This window comes from Macaca mulatta, chromosome 1 (assembly GCF_049350105.2).
Source record: "Macaca mulatta isolate MMU2019108-1 chromosome 1, T2T-MMU8v2.0, whole genome shotgun sequence".
Lineage (NCBI taxonomy): Eukaryota > Metazoa > Chordata > Mammalia > Primates > Cercopithecidae > Macaca > Macaca mulatta.
The window spans coordinates 222,752,355-222,771,015 of NC_133406.1; the positions used below are offsets into that span (position 1 = coordinate 222,752,355).

The window sequence follows — 18,661 nt, forward strand, 5'->3', positions numbered from 1 at the left end:
CCATTGTTCTTATTCTGTGCTCTATTCCCAAGGCTTGGCACTAGTTGGTACTCAAGAAATATCTGCTGCAAAAATGAACACGAGTCCAGTGTGTTGAGTCATATGGTCACGTGCTTAGTATTTTGAGAGTGTTATGAGAAGCTAACTCAGTCTGGGTCATGGCAGTTGAATGCGGAAGACTGAAAGGGGAAAAAAGGATGGGGAAAGGCCTCTGGTGGCAGGAAGCGGGGCGGGGGGCAACATTGAAGCTGGGTCTTGGAGGGCAAATGGGAGTTGACCAGATGGAGGGGAGAAGGGCATTGCAGGCAGAGGCAGCACATATGCACCAGCTCGGAGGTGGGAAAGAGCGTTGGCACATTCTGAGAACTGCAAATCAGCCATATGATTCGAGTGGTGGGCCCATTTGGGAACGTGGTAGGAAGCAAGGCTGAAGAAATCAGTCAACAGAGATTGAATCAAGAAGGACTTTGTATCCTGGGCCAATGACCTTGAACTTGGTCCTTCAGGTGATGAGAAGTTCTTGTGAAATGTGGGGCAGGGAGGGGCGGTCATGGTAAGATCAGATATGTGTTTTAGAAAAGCACACGACTGTGCCTGTCTGCAACGGGAAGACTGCCTGCCCTGTGGGAGCTCACACCCAACAAGGAAAAGGTGGGGCGAGGAGGGAGAGAAAGGATTTAGGAGGGAGGGTGAGCCTGAGCTGGTTTTCTGGGAAACATCCCTCATTTCAGTCATGTTCTTTTTTTTCACTGGTGTGCTGGAGCGGAAGTTCACCTTTAATCCTTTTCTGACAAGTTAAGTCAGCCCCTTGTCATTTAAACCCAACAGGGCATAGGAAAGCCAGGAGAATCTGCTGGAAATTACACTTTGGGCTTAATATAGCTTCTGGATTCCATGTGCTCGGAGGCCCCGAAGTAGCTCAGGCCAGGACTCTCACCCCCTGAGAAAGCATTGTCCAAGCCTCACCTGGGGGTTGCCCTGATCTGGGAGGCACCCACCTCTTCCATTAGCCCAGAGTCTTATGGGGAAAGGATAGCGGAGTGAGGAGGTGACTGCAAGGTGGGAGAGAGGCTCCACATTCCTTAGAGACTATCTCACTGCACGCTTTTATTTTACCTGTGAAGATCCTGGAGCTCAGAGAGGGGTTGTGGTTTCTTCAAGGTCACACAGCAGGATGCTGTGCCCCAGGCCCTTGCTCTTTTCTCTTCTTGGTAAGTGAGGACACACTCTCCAGAGTAAGCTGAGCCACCAGTGTGTTATTCTTAGATATGCTATGTCTTTCTCAGCCATCCAATGTGGGAGCCCATCACTGGTGGACTCTGCATGTGGTCCGATAAAACATGTTATTTGGTTGTCCACTTCAACTGTTGGCACCTCCTCTCAACAGTTCGGAAGCCAAGAGCTCTTATCAACCCCACGTGGAGCAGTGAAATGGTCTCAGTGCCATTATCAGAAACCTGATCTTAATCCCCAAGAGAAGATGGATTTGTTTGGTCAAAATCCCCTCCCCCATCAAGCCAGGGAGAGCAGTGATGCGTGGCCAAAGCCAGCTTTCCCCCACCACCCTGCTTCTTATCTCCTCTTCCCGTCCAAGGGCATCTGTGCACAAATCCAGGATGACTGAGCTGTGGTGTCTGGACAGATCTCAATCACCCGGCAGCTCTTCTTGCCTGAGGCTGACTACAGCACCTCTCACCCCCCATCTCCCACTGTAGTCCTTGGAAGCTCATGGATCACTCATGGGCCATCTAACACAACCTCGTAGCTACAGGGTCTGGTAGAGCCATCCTAAATATGGACCTTGATGACCCAAGAGTGGAGATAATGAGATGCCCTACACATTTCACACTCAGCGAACACCTGCACACCTGCTGTTGCAGTACCTGGGTTTTTCAATTGAGGCATGGGGGTGTCACAGAGTCCTTTGAAAATATTCATCCCCTTTCTCCTACAAAAACACACACAACATATTAAGCATACTTTCTGGGGTTTTAAGCACCCCCAGAAGCCCATCCACATATTTCCTAGGGATCCTGAGGCCCCCACATTGAATCCCTGGCCCAGGGATCATTCATAAATGAATGGCTAGAACGGGGTCTTTCTTTCAAATACCAAATACATTGTTTAATTACACTGGAGTCCCCTAAACTCTCTGGGAAGCCACTTTCACATTTTCGAGGAGGAGCGCAAGGCTGCTACCAGTTCCAGATTGAAAGGCTAAAGACAAGGGACTTGTAATTTTATGAATGACACATCAGAGAAGCAGAAAAATGAAACTCTGCAAGAGATGCAAAGATGGATAACTAAGCTACCAGGTGTTGTCTCTCTAATCGAAATATGTACAAAATGCTGAGAGAACACAGCAGGTGATGTCTTAATTCTGCTTTGGTGAGAGGGGTCAGAAGGCTTCACAGAGAAGAGAATGAGTAAGATTTGTCCAGGCAGAAAAGACAGGATGAAGTAATATATGTGAAGCCTATTTCCCCTGCGCCACAGGGGACGGAAGCAGCTCATCTGTGGGGCTTTTCATCTGTTTTGCACAAATCTTTGTGAGATCCTTAGGGAAAGTGCCATCAAGCCCACTGGCCAGATGATGAAACAGAACTTAACGACTTAATGATGGGCAACTGGACGGGAAGCGCTCCCCTCGAGGGAAGTAGGGCCACCTGTCCTTTATACCTTCAGCCCTGTGTACCATGCCTAGGAAGTTGTGGGAATAGTTGTCGTCCAAGGCCACTGAGTTAATTAAATGGTAGAGCAGGATCTTTCTTTCAAATACCAAATGCTTTGTTTAATTACACTAGAATCCCCTAAACTCTCTGGGCAGCCACTTTCACATTCTCGAGGAGGAGAGCAAGGCTGCCACCAGTTCCAGGTTGAAAGGCTAAGGATGGTAGGAAAAGACAATGGGCTTGTAATTTTATGAATGACCTGCGAATAGGAGTGGATTCAATAGGAGGAACTGTGTCTTTATGTTACTTGCAAAGGTTTGTTCAGAAGTTCAAGGTCAAATCTCTTTACTAGACAAAATCTCAAGGCCATGTTACTGCTGATCTCAACGCACCCCTCAACCCACTCTAGCTAGGCTTTAGCCCCCAATACCTCCAAAGAACTGCCCTTGCCCAGGCCCCCATTGGGCTCCATATGCTACCAAGTTCATGGTCATTTCTCTGCTCTCAAGTCACTCATTGGAGTGTGAGACACAGCTAGCTGACAGCTGACTATTCTACTTCTTAAGCCACTTTCTTCTCTTGGAATCCAGGACACCCCACTCTCCTCACTGTCTTCACATCTTGCTGGCTGTTCCTCCTCCTTCTCAGCCTCTCTGTTGGTCTCCTTTTCTGTCTCTAAATATTGGAGTGCCCAAGGATCTAGCACTGGGCACCATCTATTCTCTGACAGTGCCAAGTATAAGTCTCCAGGCTTCATCTCTCCCCAAAATTCCAGGTTTGTGGCCTCAACAGCAGCTGCAGCAGCTCCATCTCGATGTCTTGGAGGCACTCCCAGCTTAACATGGCCAACAGAGAGTGCCTGACGCCTGTCCCTGTGTATTAGTCTGTTCTTACACTGCTAATAAAGACAAACCTGGGACTGAGTAATTTATAAAGGAGAGTTTAATGAACTCACAGTTCCACATGGCTGAGGAGGCCTCACAGTCATGGTGGAAGGCGAATGAGGATCAAAGTCACATCTTACATGGTGGCAGGCAAGAGGAGCTTGTGTAGGGGAACTCCTATTTATAAAACCATCAGATCTCATGAGGCTTATTCACAACCGGGAGAACAGTATGGGGGAAGCTGCCCCCATGATTCAATTATCTCCACCTGGCCACACCCTTGATGCATGGGAATTATTACAATTCAAGGTGAGATTTGGGTGGGGACATAGCCAAACCATATCACCCTGCAACCTGCTTCTCCTGTCCTGTCCTCCCTGTCCCATTAAATAGCACTGCTCCTGCAAACCCAGCTGAAACCCCAAAGCAGGGAGTCATCCTGAATCCCCCCTTCTCTCATCCCTTCCACATGTTAGCAAGCCCTTTAGCTTCTACCTGCAAATCATAAGCAGAACACTTTTCCCTCCCATCATCTCCACTACCACCATCCTGGTACTCAATCAAACCACTGTTGCCTCTTGCCTGAACTGTTCTAACCTCCAAGTGATCCCTCTGCTGCAGTCTCTCACCTCCTCTGCAATCCATTCTCCACCCAGAAGTGACCTTTTTAATGAAGTAAACCAGATCCTGTAACTTCTTTGCTTAAAATCCGCAACACTTCCTGGTGCCCTTAGAATAACTCCAGATTCTGCTCCTTAGAACACAGGGCCCGGTATGAACGGTCCCAGGCCATTTTTCCAACATCACCCTCTATTCACTTTGTTCCAGTCACATGCACTTTCTGTTATTTGAACATACAAAGCTTTTTCCCACAGAACTGTCTTGCATTTGCTTCCCCCCTGCCTGGATTGTTCTGCCTTCTTCCCCTGGCATGGTAGGTTTCCTGTTGCCTTTGCGATCTCAGCTTAAATGCCTTTTCCTAACTACGCAATCCCTTTCTATCCCACCACTCGATTTTAATTATATGCACTGCGCTTATCATTAGCTGGTATCTTTCTTATTTGTTTATCTTTTTAACTCCTCCCCCATGGTAAACTGTGTGAGCACAGGATCTTGTCTTCTTCCTTGGCGAAATCCCAGTGCCTAGAACCATCCTGGTTTCATAAATATGTGTTGAATTAATGTTGAATGAGTGCATGGAACAGCTCCCTCTATCAGAGTTTCACAAACACCATGACATGCTCCCTGGCTGGGTTGAGTGCATCACTGTCATCTGGGGAGCTCGTTAAAAGTACAAATGCCCTGAGGCTCCAGTCCTGGAAATTCGGATTCAATAACTGTAGAATGAGTCTCAGGCAACAGTATATTTTTAGTGGCCTCTGAAAAGTCTAATGAGCTGTCAGAGTGAGGGACCCCTGCCGGTTTCCAATAGAACTTCCAATAAATACCAAGAATCAGGGCAGCAATGATTGTGATTCACACTCTGGCCTCTAGAGGGAGCTGAAGGTTTCTCCCATCACTCCATCCCCAGGAGGAAGAGCGCAATATGATGAGTCTGGATGGTTACAACTTAACAGCTGTGGTTAGGGGTGGAGTTTTCCTTGGGGATGCATTAAAGGATTGTGATAAGGTTTGGCTGTGCCCCTACCCAAATCTCATCTTGAATTGTGGTTCCCATAATCCCCATGTGTCGAGAAAGGGACTCGGTGGGAGGCAATTGGATCATGGGGATGGTTTTCCCCATGCTGTTCTCATGATAGTGAGTTCTCACGAGATATGATGGTTTTATAAACACCTGGCATTTCCCCTGCTGGCACTTCTCCTCCCTGCCACCATGTGAAGAAGGACGGCTTTGCTTCCCCTTCCACCATGATTGTAAGTTGCCTGAGGCCTCCCTGGCCCTGCAGAATTGTGAGTTAATTAAACCTCTTTCCTTTGTAAATTACCCAGTATTAGGCAGTTCTTTATAGCAGCATGAGAATGGATGAATACAGATTACAATGGAATTAGATCTGGGAACTTTTTCTTATTTCCTCTTTATGTGTTATTGCATTTGTTCTAAAATCAGCTGTCCTTTGGTGGGCCCTCTCTGGCTGACTTATCTTCCTTCCTATGTGACTGGTATAAGATTGAGCACTGGATACACCTCATCAGGGAGAACCTGGCTCTTTGGAAGGCCGGGGGTTGGGGAAGGAGGGCCTAGACAAGACAGGTTGGGTTGGTTCAACCCTGGCTTTTGTCTTCCTCACTCACATCCTCTTCCAGATCTTATATCTGTAAGATGTGAATTCAAGATCAGAATGTGGGGTCAGAGAAGTAACAAGGAGCAGCCAGGTTGAGTGGCTGCCAAGCAAGAAGGTCCAAAGGGGTTGTCTAGTCCCATCCTCTGGGACCTTGGTGCTGGTCTCTCTTGGTCACCCCAGAGTGTACCTACCTTCTTGCCCTTATGATATAGTTGGACTGTATTGTCTCCTTAGGATCATCATTTTCAGTTTTGCTTCAAATAATGAAACATTGTCAAGGGTTGGGACTGAGAGAGAGCCAATGATAGTAAAGCCATTCTGAAATAACTCCCTGCTTCAGGGAGAGCTAAAATCCATTGAAATGGCTGAACTGTGTTAAGCCACTGGGTTTCCAAGAATTGAAACCCAGTGAGTTCAATAGCATAACCATTTAAAATGTTGTCTCTGCCCATATCCCTTGGGAATGCAGGTGGTAGGATGGAATTCAAGGAATCTAACCCTGGTGATCTTCCCCAAAATTACCTTCCCCTCTCATTCTATAATTTCCCTTTCTAGATCCTGTAAGCTATCAAGAAACATGAAATGACAATAGCTATCATTGAATAGGTGCCACAGTGAGCTAAACACCAGGCTCTTTTGGTTGCAGACATTATCTCATTTAAGCTTACAAAATACATGTTTTCATGCCCAATTTCAGGTGAAGTTTTTAAAAGGCTGAAAGGTTAGGTCACCACCCAAGGTCAAACACTAGAACTCACACACAGGTATTCTGATGCCCAAGTCCTCTCTTCCTACCTCAGCCTTCCCAGCCTCTAGTCTCAATTCTTTTTCAAATGGTCCCAAGCGACCACAAGTCCTCATTGTAGAGGCATCCAGCAGAACCCAGAGGCGACGATCACCCTGGCCAGGTTGCATCATCTGCACCACAAAACACACACCCAGGTACACATCTTCCCACATGGTGAAAATGGTGAGATAAGGGGGTACTGAAAGCAGGGATGTTATCATTGTTTGTAGATCTCCTTCTCTCTCTATCTGGCTCTCTTTTCTGTGGCCTTGTAACCTGGGCCCAGAGCAACTCCCGGGAACAAATTGTAAAAGAAGGAGAGAAAACAAAGGAGGGATGATAAAAACTGCTGTAAAAGGTTAAACTCCCATGGCTCTCTGTGGCTGTTTAATGGAGTTCCATGATATAAACAGACCTTCGGCTTTGCCTGCTGGGCAGGTGGCCTCCAACTAAATGAGTTTAGACAGTGTTTCCTAATAAGAAATGTTCCTTTTTCCTTCATACTTAACAAAGCCCCCTGAGTATCCAAAGACCCACACTCCTCACCCCCTGACCAACAGATACTATCAACATTACACAAATGCCCACATGAGACAGAAGTGGGCTACATAGCATGGTCTGTCAACAGGTGCACATTATAGCTCTATGATTTGTTAATTTAGCAAATGTTCACTGAGGTGACTCTGCTCTAGGTGCCAAGAATACAGCAGGAAAAAAGACATAGTCTTCGCTCTTCAGACGATCACGGTCCAGGGGCAGGTATTTTGACATGATAAGGTAAGCACTAAAGATCCACAAAGAGGATTCATGGAGGAGGGTGTGCCTACAGCTTTCTGAAGAGGTCAGGGAAGGCAACATGACCTGAGACACAGTCTCTTCGAATGGCCTCAGTTTCTTCATCTGGAAAATAGAATTAATCATAGTACCTACCTTGCAGTGAAAACATGAAAATGAAATGTCATCATGTATGTAAAGCACTTGATCTAGTGCTCACACATTGTAAAGGCTCAATGTCCGCCACTCAAATTAGTATAAGCAGCATTAATAAATGAGTCCCCAGTTAGAGACGTAAATAGGAATTATTAAGTAAAGAACATTATTTGTCATTCATTTTCTCGAACCAAGAGCTGACTTAAGTGCTAGGGTAGATTAGTTATTAGGTGACAGCCTCCTACTGGTGAACTATGGAATTGCACCCCTACTCTATTAACAAAAAAAGAAAAAAAAAACAAGCTCTCTGGAGCTTATCTACATGAGCTGTGAAGATGAAGCCTGGACACTCAAATCTGGGAGATGAACCCATGTAACAGTGGAGAAAGCAGAGGGAGATGGAGAAAAGCATCCTCAAGTTGAACAGGGCTTTAATAGACAACTATGATACCCAGCACCTCAGAGGACTGATGACTCTCTTGACATCTGTATGTTTTCAAAGAAGTGATTTGAGCATGATGACCATCTCCCTCTTTTCACCCTCCCTCACCACACAGACACACAGACACACACACACACACACACACAATCTAATGATGTCAGGTTACCAAATGAGATTCATCTTACTAAAATTCATTTCAGGGCAAGTTTGCCTGGAAAACGGATTCAATGAGCATTCACTGCTATTCTTTTGTCAGGTGAGCACAATGTATTCCAGAAGCTGCAGAAGAAAATCTCTGAGCTCTGGAGTAGGCTGTCCAGTGGAACTTCCTGCAGTGATGGAAATGTGCTATACTTCATTTGTCCAATATGGAGACCACCAGTTATAGGTGGCTAGTAAGCACTTGAAATGTGGCTAGTCTGACTGAGGAAATGAATTTTAAAATTCATTTGATTTAATTTAAAGGTTAGCATCCACGTGTGACTGGTGGCTACCATATTGGACAATCCGGACCCAGGGGCTATGATTACACATACTTTCTTGAGTTTATTCTCATAGTTTTGGCATCTTGTTCTACAAATGGGCTGAGCTCCTCCCCACTTGGCCAGACCATGGGGGTAAAGTGCCCAAGGGTCAGGCTCTTGCCACTTCCTCCCAATTTCCTTCCCCTCCCTTGAGGGGTCCACAAGCAAGACCATCCCAAATACCCAGCCAGAGGTCTTGTTAGCTCCAAGGTTAGGTGATCCCTATGGCTTCAGACAATTCATCAGCTGCCCTGATTTACCCAAAGAATCCAACGCATTCATGATGTTTCATAACAGCTCAGGATGATCCCTTTGCTAAGATAATGTATTTAGGACCAGAGGGGAGGCTGCTGGGCTTGACACTTGTTTTGGGCCATTTTGTGCCTACTGTGCTGAGCAGGCAGTGGCGGCCTCATCACAATGCCCTGCTTCTTCCTTCTAACGGGGTAGGAGACACAGTCCTGACTGGGCCTGTGTAATCTATTCATTTCCTTCCAAGCCGGGCTCTGTAAGCTCATTCACGGAGGATGGAGAAAGGAAGCTGGGACGGGAAGCAAACACACGTACAGAAAACAAACAGCACTGGGCAGCTCCCTGCTTGGAGGAGGGGAGCAGACTGTGGGGAGAGGGAGATGGGGAAGGAAGCCGCAGTGGGGAGTTCATCTGGCAGGCGAGGAAGAGGTCAGAGGAGGGTCTGGCTGGAGAAGGAGACTGAAGCTCCTGTTGCTCCTCCTCCCATTCCCTCTGGAAGCCCTGCCCTGACCTTGACTCCTGGAGCCCCCATCTTGGTAGGCTCTTATGTCTTTCCCTTCAGCTGCCTCTTTGGGAAGAGACACAATCACTAGGGAAAGCTAGAGTAGCAGTAGGCAAAAACTGGCCACAGAGTCCTCCCCTGGAATTTCCGTCGGTCCTCTGCCCCCATCCTTCCCATCATAGGCAGGGCACGTGGGCTCCCTGGGACCTGAGGACAGTAACCAGTCAGCTGAGCCACCACCTCCGTCCAGCTACAGAATTACAAGGGCCCAGGCATTTGGCTCCAGTGGGTGATTTGCATGTGATTTGCATACATCTGCATACCCATGCTCCAGAGGCCCTCAGTCAAAGGATGTGAAATGAAATAAAATAAATTAATTAGTGCAGCCTACCATGGCCCGATATGCAGGGCCTGACACTGGTAAGAGATGCCACTGATTCTTAAAACAATCAGTGGCATCAAGGTTAGGCAGTAAGAGTTGGGGAGAGAGGAGAGTCTCCCTACTAGGGGATGGAGAAGAAAATGGAGAGTCTGTCCAGCCCAGGACACGGATCCTCCTGCCCCAGTCCTGCTCACCATCTTCAAGAGCATCAAGTCAAGCCACGGGGAAACCTGCTTCTGGCTTCTACGCCTGGGCCCAGCCTGGCACTAGCATTGCCCATAACTCCAGCAGGAGTCTCTTCAGGGAGATTTTCGCCACTGTGACTATGGTAACATTCGATTTCAAACCGGAGGGAGGGCAGTTGCTTCAAGAGCTTGGAAGGCAATGAGGTGCCCACTGCTATTTTCCCATCTCCAAGCTTCCTTCCATTTCGCTCCATTAACTGTTCCCACTGGGTCTCCATATTTCTATCTGTCTTTCACCACCCCTCCCTCTGATCCCATCTATTGGATGGCTGAGGGAGAGATGTGGTCCCATCGTCAGCAGTGAGCTGGAGTTAATTTATCCCTGTCCTTCTGCCAGGTGCTAATGAGATGCTCGCAGCCTGTGTCAGCCAAGCAGTTCCCATATCCTGTAAATACGCCTCTTAGTGATTCAGTTCATGGCACTATTTAACATATGCCTTGACTTTCTCTAGGCCCACTGATCTATCTAGGATGGTGCCCTTCCCTAAGGCTGGGACCTTTTAGGGTGCTGGATGTCAGGTTCACACTTGTGAGGCCCAGGCTACCTGGAGAGCTCGGGTGGAGGGCACTAGAATTAACTCTAAGCAGGAGAGACTGCAATGCTGAAATAGAGAACCATGATTTTTTATTAGAAGGAGTGCAGATCACAGCCAACAAAATAGCAACAACAAGCAAACCATGAATCAGAGACCAAAAATGCAAAGCAGAGCAGCCAAGACAGGCTGGTTCAAAGCTCACCTAGACCAAGAGCAAGAAGGAGACTGAAGAGAGCTGTTCTGAGTCAAGACCATGAATAGCACGCATGCCCCAGGGATTCCTCTAACACTGAGTTTCCGTGCTCTGTGTGTAGATGTGGTGACAGCTCCAAGGAGCAGAAGAGCCAGCTCTAGATCTCGAATCACAGTTTGGTGCCCACCCCCTACCTTCCTTGCCCTCTCTTCCACGCTCCATCACTCCCTCTAGAACAACTCCACCTGACTGTGCTACCCATCAGTTTCATTTGAAGAAAGGACAACAAAGATTAGGAAAGCATGGCTTCTGATCAGGGGTTTGCAAACTGTAGCCCATGAACCAAGTCACCCTATATTTAGCCTGTTTTGTACAGCCGGCGAGCTGAGAACCATTTTTACCTTTTTTTAAAATCACTGAAAAAAAATAAAAAGAAGAAGAAATTATGACACATGAACCTAACACAAAATTCAGACTTTGGTGCCCATGAGTAAAGCTTCATTGACACACAGCCGTGCCCTTTCATTTACACACTGTCTGTGGCTGTTTGGTGCCAAACCAACAGAGTTGAGTAACTGTGACCAAGACTGAATGTCTGGCAGACAGGAGAATATTTACAATCTCAGTCTTCACCAAAATATGTTGCCAACCCTGTTTAGATGATGGAAGAGGAGTTCTTCCCCGGGATGGTGGTGCTTCTATCTGTGCACACTCGAGCATGGCATTGCAAGAAAAGCATCAGTGCCCACAGGATCTTCTGAGCCCAGCCCCAATTCCTTTGTGGCAAAGGGATAGAAGACTGGGATGCCCCATCCAGACACAAGATGAGTTCACTCAGTGGTTGAAAAGGTCACCTGTGCTCAAGACTCCAAGCTATTCTTCCTGGTGCCAACCTCTGGACCCTGGGCAGGTGGGTACCTGCTCATCTGTAATCAATTCCCTTCTCAGATGGTGCCAGACACCAGGATTAGTCCTATATGTAGTCAGATTAGGTGGCAGACTATCTCTGTGATTTGATTTTGCAAAAGGCAGGAAGCCTTCCTGTTTTTCTCTCTCCCTTGCCAAAAACATTATCCAAAGCCTCATGCTCAAAATTCCACCATCAGACATCACTCCGTGATTACACTGCGCCCAGGGCCCAGGGTGTTCTCAGTAACTTCTACTTTGCCTAATGGAGTTTCCCGAGAGTAGGGGCATAATAGGAGCACAAAGGAGGTGGAAACCAGATCAATCCTGAGGGTAGAAGGGAGGGCTAGTCCCCGTGGAGGGTGTCAGCAGAGGACAGGGACCCAGCAGAGGCCCAGGACAGCTCAGGACTGGGTCAGGGCTGAGGACATAGCCACGCCAACGAGGGTGTCCAGAGGGCTCTGAGGACCCTCCCAATCAGTCCTGGCTATGGGCATGGAGGGGGCAGTGGTGGTGACTTACCCGGTACCACACGATCTCCCGCATGCGCCCATCTGTCTTGAAGTTACACTTCAAGGTCACGGCATCTCCAGCCACCACAGGCGGGAGAGGCTCAATGTTGACTGTCAGGTAGCCTACAGAAGAGAGGAGAAAGGGATGGTAAGGGCACGAGCTGATCAGGGGGGCTGGGCTGATGAGGGCAGGGCCAGGGAGAGAGCAGACAGAAGAGGGAACCTTGGGGTCTGTAGTTGCACAACTTTGAGGGATGCTGTTCACACTGTGGTCTCTGTGAATGGTGACTGCAGGCCTGAATGGAGCCGATCACCCTCTTCTTCCCTCTCTTTAACATCTCCCGTTCGGCTGCCTCCCTGGCTCCAGTGGATCCCTCCAAACCAAAAACACTTCTGCTTGGGACACATTTTCCCCTGAAGGTAGGACCTGCTGGTACCTCCAAGAAAAGCCTCAATGTATTTCTATAAGACACCCCAGAGAAGGCTTCTGTGCTCCAACATCGCCCCTCCGCCCCTTTTTAGAGTCGTGGCATTCATGATTCATCTCTTCGGTCCTCCAGGAAATGAATGCTGAAATGTATTTACTTGGCATTTCCAAACCTATTTGAATACAGTTCGCTCAGCCACCCTTTAAGCCCCATCACCATCCTACGCAGCCAGGATCTGGGAAACACACACTGGGACATGGTGTTCTAAGTGCCCATACTCCTCCATTTCCAACCTCATAAACAAATGACTCCTGGTAAAAAGAGAGCCCTGGGAAACAACCACTGGCTTCCTTAACACCCACCATTGGCTTTCCCATCACACATACTTTGCCACCCAAAGGGAGGGGAGGGTCTAAGTGTTGGCCATGGCAGTGGTGATATGTTGGAGAAGTCCATTATAGGCCCACCATCTGGGGAAGAGTCTCAACTCACTGCAGACACCAAGTGATGTTTCCCCGACTATCACCAGGGAATGCCTGGAGCAGACGCTGGGACACTTGCCTTGGTAGCCACACCTTGGGGACACTGCTCTCTCCACACCAAAGTCCAGTCTGGTGAGGCCTCTAACCCACTCCTCTGCCTCCACCAGCCCCATCCCAGAGGCCTGGACCCTCACTGCTGCTCCAAGGGGAACCTCATTCCAGGGCTGATCATCCAGGCTCATTTGATCGACTTCCTGCTGGCTGATGTCCAGTCATCGATCTAATGGATCAATCCAGTCCAATAGTCTTAATGAGAAAACTAGCCAGGATGGGTTTGAAGATTTCAATTGTGCAGGCAAGCTGAGCAGATGGAGCCCACGGGCCTGACCCCTGCCTAGAACTCAATGGTTACAACACTCCAGGAAAAGACAAAACAAAACAAAACAAGAATCGACCTGGAGAGGATCAATTTGGAAGTTGGAGTCAGAGCGGATCTGCATGGTCCGAGGCTTCAGGACCCAGCCTCCAGGGTGAGGGGCAAGGCACAGGGCTCACTCCAGGGTGGCCTCTAACTTAGGCCAGAGGTCAAGCTCCTGGATAGCCCTGGAGCCCACTTGGTCCGAGAAAGTCACCACCAGAGCCAACCGGTCCAACTTCCAAGACCAGAAGGACCAACTGGGATCCTTCTTTCCTCTTTTATTCAACCCCTGTTCACTCCCACCTACCCTGTGCAGGCCCGGGGCCAGGATCCAGGAAGCAGAGACCCAGGCATTGCCCGGCCCTCCAGGAACAAGTGGTAAGGGTGAACCAGAGATGTCCAACACAGTCACCACTCAGGTGACCAGTCAGCCTCTAGGTAGGCAGACGGGGGGCTGTGGGTGGGCACAGAGGGAACCTGATCCAGCCCGGATGATCCCAGCCATGGGGCATGACAAACAAGGAGGCCACCTTCAGGAGGACAACTTTCCCCTCGGAAAGGGAGACCTCAGGGCAAGCCAAGCCCGTGTGTAGCATTGTGACAATGGCTCAGATGTCCACACCTGCTTCATTCCAGGCACTGGGCTAAGCACTTGATTTGATATACATCTACTCTCTTAATCACCACGACACTCCTAGGAGAGAGGAACTATTATGATTCCCACTTTCTGCAAGCAAACCAAGAGGTGAAGTCCCCTGCCAGATCACACAGCTGCAAGTTACAGAGCTGGAATTCAAACCCAAACCTTCGGGCTCCATGACAACCACCACGCTATTACAGCCTCTCGGAAGAGGTGAGAGAAAGTGGCAAACACTGTACATCTGCAGCCTGCATACTTTTTTTCTTCCAGCCCTAAAGATGGAGGATGGACATTGTGGCAGGAACTGTGATAAGAGTTGAGGATCTCACCCCATGGCCACAATTCTGAGCCACGTGGCTCAATCTTCCAGTGAGACCTCCCTGCCCTGGGCTCTCTCTCACCTTTTCTGATATAGTTATGAGTTGAGCATCATCAGTCCAGATGGCTGATGAGACCAAGGCTCAAGAAGGTCCTCCTCCTACTGGAAAGAGGAGGGAAGGACATATTCTCAGATGCATAAATCTTTGAGCAGCCTGAGGTGGGTGCAGATGGTGTGTGCCTGTGAGGCAGGCAGGGTGAGATGGAGGGTCACCCTTTGTTGGCAAGCCATGAGGGAATTACAAGTGTAAGTGTGGCAGTGGTGGGGAGGGCAAGTAGGGGAGCGGTTGCAGCTCTGGTGATTGTGTGGTAGTGTTAGGAGCCCTGGCAGGTGCAGCAGATGTCTGGGGCAGTAGGATTCACAGGGGCATGCCAGGGTGAGATCACAGGCACAGGCACTCAGTCTTAGAGGTGAATCAGGTGTGTGCAGGAGTGGGGTGGCTCTGACAGGTTAAGACAAGACAGCTTTTCCCAGAATGTGCAGAGAATAGGGAGTTTCTCACCAGTGTTTCTCTCTCTCTCTCTGTGTGTGTGTGTGTGTGTGTGTGTGTGTGTGATACAGAGTCTCACTCTGTCATGCAGACTGGAGTTAAGTGGTGTGATCTCGGCTCACTGCAGCCTCCACTTACTGGGTTTAGGCAATTCTCCTGCCTCAGCCTCCTGAGTAGCTGGGATTACAGGTGCTTGCCACCATACCCAGCTAATTTTTGTATTTTTAGTAGAGATGGGGTTTCACCATGTTGGCCAGGGTGATCTCAAACTCCTGACATCAAGTGATCCACCCGTCTCAGCCTCCCGAAGTGTTAGAATTACAGGCATGAGCCACCATGTCTGGCAGGAAAACATGATTTCCATCATCCATGAATTTTGAGAGGTATTGGGTTAACTATAATTAAACCCCTTCTTCCCTTCAGGACTTCTCTGAACTTTCTCTCCTTCTTTTTTCCTGTCTTTCCTTTATGCATGAAAAATATATTAATTGAGAATCTGTTCCATACCAGGCACTGTTGTAGGCACTGGGGACATATCAGTAACAATAGACACGTCCCTTCCCTCATGGAGCTGCCAGTTTAGCAGCAAATAAATGATGGAAAATATGTTCAGTGGTGATAAACATAATGAGGAAAAACAAAGCAGAGTGAAGTGATGGAGGGTAATGGGGGAGGGGCTTCTTTAGCCAGAGGGGCCCTGGGAGGCCCTTCTGAGGAGGCTGGAATAAAGGAAGGTGTGAGCCATGGGGGTATTGAGGAGAGAGCATTCCAGACAGAAGATATGTCAAGCACAAAGGCCCTGAAGCTGGATTGTGTGCTCACAGTGCCTTGTAACCCTCCAAGTTTGGGCCAGAGTGGGAAATTTTTCTTAATATTTTACACCCTGGAACCCATCTTTTTCAGAGCATCTTGTAGAACCTGAGCCAGGAATGGGAGGGAAGAGAGTGAGGCAAGCAAGGGGCCTGCAGTGCAAAATTAAAGGACACACTCTCATTGCACCATCCTGAGAGTGAGTGGGTGGCCCTTTGAATGTTACCCCCTGTGCACCTGGCTAGCCTCACCCTAGTCTCAGCCCTGCTGGTGTCCTTGAAAACAAACATCGGGAAACACCGCTGTAAACCGAGGCAGGAGTGACTGTGCCTTCCATTCCAGGGATGCCCCTACTTGGAGTCATGGTAGCAGCTGGTGGGGAAAAATGCTCATAGCTGGGCACTCCCCTTCTCAGACTCGCAGGAAGCTGAGGGAGTGGGATTTCCAGGCTGCAGAGACAGGTTTCGCTCTAAGGATTAAAATCGTGTCACTTCTAGTTTTCCCAGCACTTTCACTCCCATTTTTTTCAGCAGCTCAGGCAGCAGCCAGTGCCTTGTACGATGCTGCGACCACGAGTATGTCACACTGGAGTGCAATTGTCTGTTTGCACATCTGCCTCTCCTTCTGGAATGTGAATTCCATTAATATCAGTAGAGTATTAAAATATGAATACAGTAAGTGATGCGTTTTGAGCGTTCATGGGTACAGGCAGTTTGGATCCTCATACCCTCCTGTAAATATGCCTCTGTCACAGACAGGAATGAGCTACTGTTCAGAGCTGTGGAGTACCTCGTTCCATGCCACATGGACAGAGCAGCCAAGCTGAGATCTGAACCCAGAGCCATCTGGCTCCAAAGCCAGTTTCTTTCTACCACTTCTCGCTACTGCCTGGAGCAGAATCACACTACTTGATTGGGTCTCTTGGGAATTCTGCGAGGTATCCCCCAATTTGCAGCTCCATCGGTTGCCACTGAGTCTCCACCAGCTGCCTGGCTCTCAGACAGGGCAGGGAAGTCAGTGCAGGAGCTGGGCCAGGTGAGTGGGGAAAGGACTGACCCAGAATTACGCACTGAATGATAGGAACCATAAACAGAGAGACCTGGGGTTGGGTCCAGGCTCACGTGACAGATGGTGGGCAGAGGGGAGACCCTACTGCCTCAGGGCTTGAGGTCACAACCTGACAATGAGCTGTGGCCTGCTCATTATCCAAGGCCACGACAAACATCAGGTGATGCGTGGAGTCTAAGTCTCAGGTCTGGAGGTAGGCTCTCTGGCTGGGGTGAGGAGGGAGAAGGCGGAAAGCAAGGTGATTTTCCAACAGATGTGCCAGGCAAGGCTATGACAGCACTAATCAACACCTGGATCACAGGTGAGAAAACAACTCTGAGACACAGACACACACAGGAGAGGAGATGGTAAGGGTTCATAGAGCAAGGGAGCTGTTTCCAAGAGAAAAACACAGGAAAAGTTCTCCTCTAGGTCCAATGAATATTCCCCCAGCCCTGATTTCACAAAATTCCATCATCTTCCAAATACCCTGCACTGGTTCTTTTCCTCAAAATCTCCTCCCCATCCTTCCTGGCTCTTCCCCACCCACGTACCTCCCCAGAATTTGAAGTCAGTTGATAACGTTCAAGTTTCTCACTCTAGCATTCAGTAGCGACCTGGGCAAGTTATGGGACCACCATGGGACTCAGTTTCCCCACATGTAATGTGGTTACAGGAATAATCACAGGGTCCAAAGCGGTAAAGCATGGTTGAGGACTTCATTCGACACAAGCTCTGCCCAAACAGGACACCCTGGATCCGAGTGAGGTGGCATCACGCTTCCCGCCAACCCCCTTCCCTGGCCTGCCTCACTCCAGCATTCCACTGTCCAGTCTAGGAAAGACAGCTCCAAGGTAGAGGCTGAAAGAGCAGAGACTGGCATCTGGAAGCTGACTGGAGAGAAGAGAAGATTCAGAGATGACCTGCTTAGCCAGACATTTCATCCAGGCTGGGGTCAAAGTCAGGAGACCGACAAAGTGAGAGCTTCCCCCAAGGCAGAGGACATAAAACTAGAGAGCAGGCTCAAGAAGGCCCCTGCTGGGGACTCTCCAGGAGGGGCCTCTGAATGGAAGCACTTCGGGGTTCATCCCTCCTATGGAGCCCCTGGGAATGAGGAGGCACAGCTGAGCAGGCATAGGTGGGGGAAGCTAGGAGCACAGCAGTGAAGAGCAGGGGAGTGGTGAGTTCTGGTCTCAGCTACACTGCCACCCAGCGCTGGGACCTCAGACAAGTTTTCCATCTTTCTGGGCCTCAGTTTCCTCATCTGTAAAATAAGAAGGGAGCTTGATTTTGGGGGCCTTCCTGCTCCAACTAACCCCATATCAGATGCTAACTGAGCCTGAACCTGGGAGGCCAGAAGCAGAGGCCACCCTGCCACCTTCCTTTTGGGTACCACTCAACACCATTCCTTGGAGAAGCAAACCCACCAATTACTCAGCCACCAGCTGCAGATGGAGCTGTGTCTTTCAGGGCATTAAATTTGCCACCAATCAGCCTCGATGCGTGAGCCCCCCTAAGCGCGGTATCGAGAAGTGGATCAGGAGTGGAGACAGATCCATCTTAACTAAGCAGTTCATTATCCTGAATGGCGCCATCACTCTCTCCTCTATCTCTGACGGTGTTTACACCACTCCTGTTAAGATACATTTAGCAAAATCACAGACAATATTTAGGAACCTGGCACCCTTCTAACGAGGTGATGACAAATAGCTCCTCCACCCGGGAACTCGCCTGGCAACATCCCAGCGTCGCTCCCCGCCCTTTCCCAGCTCCAAGGGGATGTGTCCAGAGGGATGGCTCAGGTCTGGCCCCAGGGGTGGACAGGGTCAGCAGGGGCTTCCATGAAAGGGATATGGGTCTGTCTCTGAAAAGAGACGTAAATTATGTTAGAGTCACCACATGTCCCGATCTGCCCAGGACCGAGGGGGTCTCCTGGGACGAGAGACTTTCAGCACCT

At 49.0% G+C, this 18,661-nt stretch overlaps 1 protein-coding gene across 3 annotated transcripts in view; it reads right to left on the reverse strand.

Annotated features, from left to right (window-relative positions):
• Positions 1–18,661, reverse strand: part of IGSF21 (immunoglobin superfamily member 21) — a 271,522-nt gene that overhangs the window by 141,826 nt on the left and 111,035 nt on the right. For all 3 annotated transcript variants that reach the window (XM_015125791.3, XM_077958761.1, NM_001260991.1), the window contains 1 exon segment: positions 12,021–12,133. In XM_015125791.3, the coding sequence (XP_014981277.2) occupies positions 12,021–12,133 (113 nt within the window).